The 8860-nt window shown below is 38.9% G+C and overlaps 1 protein-coding gene across 1 annotated transcript; it reads right to left on the reverse strand.

Moving 5' to 3' along the window:
* Positions 1–425: 425 nt before the first annotated feature.
* On the reverse strand, positions 426–7327 carry LOC145980822 (uncharacterized). The gene is made up of 3 exons (XM_083113909.1): positions 7148–7327; positions 5751–5928; positions 426–690 (listed from the first exon to the last, which is right to left on the reverse strand). Exons 1-3 carry the CDS (start codon positions 7271–7273, stop codon positions 470–472), a joined length of 525 nt encoding a protein of 174 aa, XP_082970035.1. The 5' UTR covers positions 7274–7327; the 3' UTR covers positions 426–469.
* Between the last annotated feature and the right edge of the window lie 1533 nt (positions 7328–8860).

Consider the following 8860-nt stretch of genomic DNA (forward strand, 5'->3'; position numbering starts at 1 on the left):
GTCGGATTATACATTTAATGTACATGGTCCCGACACAGGAAAAAAAATGTTTTCCTCTATTTTCCATTTCCGTTATTTAAGTTTTTTCAGCTTCGTACTGTGAAAAACTTAAAACCGAGGTTCCACTGAATATTAGGGATGGGCGGGACATTTTTTTTTTTTTGGTCGGGTTGAGAAATTATATTAATCCCAATGTTTGGGATGGGAAAAACTCTCCGATTTCCCAACGAAGTCTGGAAACTTTCAGGGTGGGAAATGAGGGAGGGTTTCTGCGGACCCCCAGTGGTCCGCGGACCACAGTTGAAGAACCGCTGATGTAGACTAAAGGACAGAAATTGATTCTTAATTACCATAGCGGAAGTGTTACTTGTTGAGGCAACGGAAGTATAACATCAGTAATCATTCTAAACATTAATTTTATTAATTGTAATGCTGTGCAGTTGCAAAACATATGTTGAACTAATATTCCCTAACAGTAAGGAGAAATATTGCTCTGGAGTGTACTTGGATCGACACCTGCGTTGAGAAGAACGTTCCTGATGCGATTCTTCTGTCCTGTGTTCAAGACAACCCCCTGGCGAGTAAAAATGGCAGTCCAAATGTCCTCGTGCCTGCCTCTCTTGTTCCATTTACAGTAACTGACAACCATGTAGGCCTGGGATCTAATCCTGGCTATGCGGAATTCAGTGCCTGGAATGGAAACAAATGAATGAGATCTTATAAAAACGGTTGGAATTAGTACCACAACACTTTTTCTTCTATCTAACCCAACCCAGCCTCTGCCACTACAGTTTTAAGCAATCCGATTGGCTAACGTGACGTCATTAGTGACGCTAGGTTAGGTTAGGCTGGGTTGGGTAAGATAGAAGAAGAAGAAAGAGTGTTGTGGTACTAATTCCAAACAACCTAACCTAGTCTCACTAATGGCATCACGTCAGCCAATCGGATTGCTTAAAACTGTAGTGGCAGCAATCACTAACAAATCAACATCTTCTAAATCTGAGTGGAATAGTGGCGTGTTCAGGTTTATGCGCACGTCTGTGAATCTGTCACCCTATATAGAGCACTAACATAGAGCTCACCCGTTTCGCAGTACGGGGTTCATTACTTTTTTAAAAAAACTGCGGTATTTGATGGCCAATTCTAAATGATACACCTCAGTTGAAGCCAGTACACAAATTATCTATAGACGAATGATTTATTCTCCGAGAATACAGTGCGTAAAAGTTTTTACTATTTAAGTCTATCGTATACGCGACCTAAAGATGCGCTTCGGCTAAATAATCAAACTTGCAGGTCAGGCATATCGGGGAAGGAAGGGGGGGGGTCCGAACCAAGTGTCCCAGGAATAATAATAATAATAATGTTTAAATTAAAATAATTAACTTATAATTAAATCAAATATTAATTAAAATATGTAAATTTATAAATATTGCATTTTTATTACACGAATACTTAAAAAGATGGTACAGTGGGATCCATGAGTATGACCGTGCAAATTGACCATCACCATGTTCGTGCACTTTATTTGACCCAATAAGAGCTTCAAGAATTAAAAGAAAACTCAAAACAAGCTGTTGCCAACTTCTGCACCCTCATACATAAAAGTCCATCGCTTAAAAACAAATAGGATGTAAGAGAAAAATGAATGAAACTAGTCGTGGACAATTTGCACGGTAATACTCATGGATCCCACTGTACAAGAATATAAATCTAACAGCATATATTTATTATCTAGTTTGCGTGCATTTAAGATAGCCAAATTAGTATAAAAAGAAGGAAATTAATGTCAAATAGATAAAGAATTGAATATTTATTGAATAATAAAAAAGGATGTTCCTGGTTAATATTCTATGCATATTTTCGTCAGTAGTAATCTGCATAAATCTTCTTTGGTACTTTCCTTCAAAGCAGTATGATCCCTATGTAATAATCCTTGTCTTCCAAGTTCATAGGAAATAAATAACGATTGATTATACGCTAGTACAACAAATGCTAAAAAGTTAATTTTTATTATTTTATTTTAATACTTGGTAAGTATTTGTGGGGTGGCCGATCCCCCCCTCCGAACCCTCTAAATACGTCCTTGTTGCAGGTAGAGTGCCACACACGTAAATTTGCCGTTGCGTAGAAACGAATTTTCGTTTCGTCTCCCTCTCTCTTAGCATCATGTGTTCTACCCTGCTCGAAAACCTTCGCTATTGTTGCCACATTGTCATTCCATTCCTGGACACACTCGCGCAAACATCATTGAAAACAATTGAATAGCGCTCCAGCTCGCGGTTCCCACCGTTCGGTAGGGACGCTAATGTGGCAATATAGCACGGCGTAGTGGTTGCTTCTTTTATGCAGTGCATGTTCATTGGCTAGCTAGTAACTAGTGTTGCCAACTGTAATAATGAAGCACTATTTCTGTCACGGAAGGGGAAAAGGCAGGTAAAGTGGCGGTGAGTTTTGTTGGATTGGAAGCACCATATTTTTTTATTTTATACTAAGTATTTGACCGGTTTGACGTTGTGTGCGTGTATTGCGTGTGTGTATGTAAAAGTGTGTGTTTGCTAATGAACGTTAAATTCCATAATGCCTCCAGTTCTGTCGAAGTTGAAATCAAAAACCTTGCATAGCCAAGCTCGGGAAATTCTAAGCAACGTGCACGAGTTCATGAAGGAGGAAGCCAGTCATGGTGTTAGCATCCCAATAAAGCATTTTGGCAAGAGAGCAGCGAACAGCAGCAACAAATTGTTCATATTTCATAATTTTGGAATTATTCAAAATAAATAAATTTTGTGGTTCCAACATCATTTCAACTATGGCTCCGGCACGTGTTCTTGTAGAAATTGCATAGAGGAATGCTGTCATTTTTGCTGCTTAATGCGATACATATTGTCTTCTGTGTTAAAATTGGCATGCTTTGATGGGTGACCAAGTTCATAGCAGGGCCGGCGGAAGGGGAGGGCGAACCGTCCCATCGCCCAGAGCGGCAAAATTTGAAGATGAGAAAAAAAATAAGCCTATTGAAAACTGTGATCGAGCGAGATATTCTTTTGCGCTGAATAGTATTGAAATAGCATAAGAAGTTTCATTATTTATTTTATATTTTGATGTTTTAGTTAGGAATATATTGATTTTCAATTTTCCGTTGCTGCGTAATGACCGGGGGGGGGGGGTCGAAATAGAGCGGCATCTGCCGCCACCTCCCAGGGAGGCAAAATGACTAGCGCCGGCCCTGGTTCATAACAAAAGAAAAAGCCGCGCAGCTTATCGTCTAGTGGCAGTATATGTACTTGTTATTGTTGTGGAAGCCGGCATCCTTTGTAAATGTACAACAAAGGCAACCGACTGTCGCCGATCTCAGAGAGGAAATAATAATACTGCTTCAGGAGGAGTGTTATGGCGCAATTGTAGCGGTTTAACACGTTGGCATGTTAATATCTGCCGTTGCAGTTCCATACCAGTGTATACGGGTTTTGGGAGTGAAAAGTTAGAACGCCACCAGTGCATTAATGCAATGAAAAATAATATATATTTTTTTTTATTTTGTTTGAAATCACTCAAATAAGGAATCGTATGAAGAAGTCTTCTTTGCAGCATTTTTGGTAATTTTACTTATGTGTTAGTTCATATTTTGTGAATTTTTAGTCCATATGTATGTAGCTACATACAAAGCCACTTGTTAGTACATATTAATCCTAGTCCTGGTATAATGCATGACGTTTAAAACTCAACGTTAGATAGACCTGAATTCTCTAATTTTATTGTTGTACGTAACAGCTGTGCATCGGCGCACTGCAGCGATTTTTCTATCTGCTCCATTAGCAACACTGCTTCTTTAGTTGTTTCGCGCATCGCACGGCAGAATTATCTGCGCTGGACTCTATACTTTGTATTCCACGCATCATAGGCCGTGTCCGAAAGGTGAAAGACCGTACTTGATACGAGCATCCTCCGAGTATGGTCTTGGAGTGTGGTCTTGAAGTCGTGGACTGGAAGTGAAAGTCTTTCGAATTGCACTTCGACTGCAGCGCCAAATACGAGGACACGTTGTTTTCCCCGCCTTTTAAACATTCTTTTTCAGCATAGAAATCGCATAGCATTTTCAAATGTTCGTACACATACATTTCCACACATTAGAAGAACTTGAACCAACAACTTGCTGGCCCATAACGTATATTTAATCTGTGTTGCTAGCTTTCTACCTCCTTGAATTTGAACAACGGATGCGAAAGTCACGTGACCTAGTCAGCAACCATCTGTACTGCGAGCGGTGCACTTGCGTGCTTCTGTTCTTGGCGCTATCAAATTGTACTAGGTGACGTCACTTCCGTGAAGTCTGTACTTTGTACCTTTCGGACAGAGCCTTAGTTCCGCAATCTTGCAACTAACGGACTACTATGTTGAGCGCAGGTAGCGTGTGAAATTCTTGCGGCCTGAAGTAGCAATTTCTATTTCGGAACTCAATGTCGACCAGTGTTATCTCTGTGGCCAAATCCAAGAAGTCTGGTGATCATTTCCCATTACAACAAAAATAATTTGTCTAAAATGTTCTTTCCATTGTCACAATATTATTTTTTGTACATTTCCTATGACGGCACCCTTGACTTTGCGAAGGCAGGAACACGTAAACAATAATCACCAAGAAAACTGTTTAATTAATGTCTAATTGGATCTAAAAGTTAGCCAAAATTCAGCTTTCCATTAATTTGTTATGGACTAGTCACATTTAATGCACCTGCCAGCATGACTTCTTCATTGGTGACCCGTGGTCAGCGCTTTAAGTCCAGTCGTGGCTTTGGAGAACGAAGTCTGCTCAAGCCGTAGTCAGGAAGGGACCAGCCCCCACCCCCCCTGGCACTGCTGTCAGTCCCCTTGACATTAGGTCATTAGGTAAAACTGGTTTTTTTTTTGTTGTTGTTGTTGTTTGCAGTGAAGAGTGAAAATGCAGACAGCAGCTATTACATTCATTCATCTTGTTTATGAACCGAAGTCTAGGTAGAAGATTCTCAAGACTTTAGGAAGTTCTTTTTAAGGGAACTTCTTTATCTGTACCTTCGCTGCCCCTTCCACATCTGCGTCAAAGATCAACAGCTCCCAATTTTTGGGAAGAAAGGGGAGTTTTATTGCTTCGGGCAGGGGTGAAATGTACTGTAGGTCCTATGATTGAATATTGTGTATTTTCTCTTGTATGATATAAATATCTGTATCATCAAAAGTAGTATGGAATGTATAGTACGGGATGATGTCAGTAGAAGTCAATTAATACTTCAAGAGATGTTTTAGAAGATATAGAAAAAACTGTAGTATTCGTATATGTTTTACATTAACTTGATCACCCTTTCCCTCTCTCACACACGTAATTTACCTTCATTTTTAATACTGTTAAACTTTCGAAAATGTACTTGGTCTGCAAAGCCCCCCTGGAGATAAATTCTAGCTACGGGCTTGAGCCCGCTTTCTTTTCAAGATATTTCCCAATTATCCTCAAGAAGCTGGGTTAACGCCAAAATGGGGAGGGGGAGATCGAACCCGGGACCGTCCTCTCCAAAGGCGTGGGAGCCAGTTTTCTGGAGTGGCAAATTCAAATACACAGGCTTGTTCTTTCACTTTCCACATAAAAAGCACAATGACATGAAATTTTTCACCAATTATTTTTCCATTGCTATATACGCCCATGATTTCAATGCTCAGTTCATTACATTAATTATACTACTAATAATAGCTACTAATTTTGACATTGAACCTTATCAACATACCTTCGTTTGGACACACTGTATACCCAGGTCCCGTTATTGAACAAATTAAATGTATAGCATTCCTTCCCCTAACAATGCCTTCAAGAAGTATTGTTGTGAAATTAACCCTTTCGATCGCCAGAGAAAAGCAAGGCGGGAATGAAGACGTGACCTCCTGCATTGTCCAAAGACCCTCCACCTGCAAGAACATATAACTACATATAATTACGGAAGAAGATCACGTGTAAAGAACATAAACACTTATTAAATACATGTGCTTATCTTCAGTCCCAAGAACAGAGATAGTGGGTTCTATGCGTGAGAGCAGTGGATCGCCCAAGAGGGGTTGGTATAAGTACACCCCTTTCGGAAATACTGGACATACCACTGACAGAGAGCAATGCGTTTGTGTTCTTTGGGTCATTGATTTAAAGCAGGACTGGTCAACAACTCAATTGTGAAGTGACTATTGGGCGATCATGAGATACAGATTTCCTAGGCTTCATTAGTATTTGTACGAAATATACTTTCATTAACATAAGAGCTTAACTGAAGGGCCCATTCATCGATTTAATTGAATCATAATTCATATATTCATAATTCAAATATGAGTAGCCAAAAATATAAACTGAAAAATTACGCTACTTGAAATACAATTGCACAACTTCTTATCAATTTGTTTAGAAAAGCGACAAAAATAAGGAAAATATAAATTTATTCTAGGCTAGCTAGGCTATCTGCGAAGCCTGGAGTCTAGAGAATAAAATACAGGAGTAAAATTGATCAGAATATGTAAACAAAATTATTCATATCAATGATAATATGATGATGACGATTCTGCAGTTGGCAACCTGATTTCTTATGAGTTGGCAACCTGATTTATTATGAGTTGGCAACCTGATTTCCTATGAGTTGGCAACCTGATTTCCTATGAGTTGGCAACCTGATTTCCTATGAGTTGGCAACCTGATTTCTTATGAGTTGGCAACCTGATTTCCTATGAGTTGGCAACCTGATTTCCTATGAGTTGGCAACCTGATTTCCTATGAGTTGGCAACCTGATTTCTTATGAGTTGGTAAACTAATCTCTATTCATAGCCTAGGACCACGTGACAGTGAGATAGCCCAGATCTTGGTCTCAGTATACGTCACTGATAATACCAATAACAATAGTAGTTTGAAATAGTGCACAGCAAAAAGGGCAACTTTCCTCAATAAGAAAATATGGATTTATCACAACATGCCACGACGCCAGGGGCTCCGGGTTCGAATCCCGCCCTGGGCATGGGGTTCTTTTCGAGTGTCCCTTCATCAAAGTCTTCACATCATTATTCATCCTCATGGTAACGATTAGCCGAAAGTGCAGAAAAGCGAAGCTAAATAACAAAAATCAAATCAAATTAAACCCTTGCACTAACCTCATTAATATTTATTACATCCCGGAACACAAAGTTTGGACATGGATGAAACTCTTGGCGTTTGTCGGACGACACCATGTTGAACAAACCGCCGCAAAAGAGCAGGAAAACCATTAAGGCCGCCATCTTGTTCTGTACTCCAACCGAAAGTTAACTGGTTGGGTTCTGATGTAGAGAGTTAGATGCAGAGGGAGAATGATTTCATTCTCGTACGCATAATTATCACATAGTAACGAACTTCCTTCCGTTGATAACTTGGGGAGGAGACACGGTTGATAATATGTGGGAGGGACCAACAACTCTTTGTGTGATAATAGAGTAGTGGTAGAAAATGGAACAGATGAACCAATTGAAATAGATAAGCTAGACTGTTATTACGTTTGCACTTTGAGACAGTAGAAAGAATTAATTTCATGTTCACAAACACTAATTTACCCATATAACTAGCATGCATCTTGAGTTTACAAGATTGTAAACGTAATTCTATATGCAGATGATTTAAGACCTACCTTCGTGGCGTGGCGGAGTGGTTAGCACAGTGCGATATGACGTCAGGAGTCACGGGTTAGAATCCCGGCCTGGACATGGGTGTTCTTTGTGTTCTCTTCAACAATTTAATCATATAATCATATTTGGTACGGCCAATAAATAACCGAATTAATGCCGTGAAAAAACGAAATAAAGTGACAGAGCGATTAAACTTACGGGATATGTAGGCCAGGCTGGGGTACGCCGCATGTCTGCGAGACGAGTTCTAGGCCGTGTCGCTAGGTAGCAGCACTGTCAGTGAAGGGAGGAGGTGTATGTGCAATTTGCCTCCAAGGCTCCAGTCAGTCATTCAGTGAGGTGAGTCATGGCGCTCACAGTGTCAGGTACCACAAAGGAGGCTCAGCCATTCACAGCACTAATCCGGTTATTTATTAACCGTACCAAATATTATCACTCAACCTCATCGTCGCGATTAGCTAAAAATGGAAGAAAAGTGACTCTAAATAACAAAAATCTAAAACAGATGAATTAAAATCGGATCAGGAAAAACAGGAACAGTAATCCCTTTCGTAATTCTTCCATTCTCACGTCTTATTTCGTTTTCCCAGGTTTGGGTAGGCTATGTTTGTTTATTCGTTGCTTGTTTAATGAATCGCTTTTTACCATTATTCTCTTCGCATCTTTTCTTGTCACAATTTTCTCATTTACTCTGTATCGTGTACCTACTTACTCTCTTTCGCTTTTAAAAATAAACATTGAACTAAAATCACAGGACAGAGATGATCTGTTCTGTGTTTCAATCAAGCAAAACTATGCATAAGCTTTTCATTAAAATATTTCAATTTTTGCAGATGAGATATAATTCAACCGAAACAAGACACGATTGAGTACATAAAATAACTTAGAAATATATGCGTTTATTCACCACTAACTTATAAACATATTCAGTCTGCTGTAAATTGTGCATAAGTGCTCTGAATATATTTCCTGTTAACATTGAATTTCTATTTATAATCCTTAGAATGAATAAAGATTTAGCAATTCAATCAAAAGTTTGAGTAAATCATTTTACTCATTTTGTGCCATTCTCTTTATAATTATGAAAATAAATTGTAAAAATATAAGTTTAAAGAGTTTAAATTAAATGTGAAGTTGAATGTTTTAAAAATAGTATAAACATTTTAATATATCCGAACCAAGAATACGTGTAACATAATAGACAAT

Source organism: Lepisma saccharinum, chromosome 28 (genome assembly GCF_977018435.1).
Source record: "Lepisma saccharinum chromosome 28, izLepSacc3.1, whole genome shotgun sequence".
Taxonomy (NCBI): Eukaryota; Metazoa; Arthropoda; class Insecta; order Zygentoma; family Lepismatidae; genus Lepisma; species Lepisma saccharinum.

What these genes read in the sequence shown, in the direction of transcription:
- LOC145980822 (XM_083113909.1), bottom strand. Translation starts at nt 7,273, where the DNA reads ATGGCGGCCTTAATGGTTTTCCTGCTCTTTTGCGGCGGTTTGTTCAAC. An exon ending in ATGTAATAAATATTAATGAG is followed by an intron (nt 5,929 to 7,147) that starts GTTAGTGCAAGG and finishes ATGTTCTTGCAG; the next exon opens with GTGGAGGGTCTTTGGACAAT. An exon ending in TACAGTGTGTCCAAACGAAG is followed by an intron (nt 691 to 5,750) that starts GTATGTTGATAA and finishes TTTCCATTCCAG; the next exon opens with GCACTGAATTCCGCATAGCC.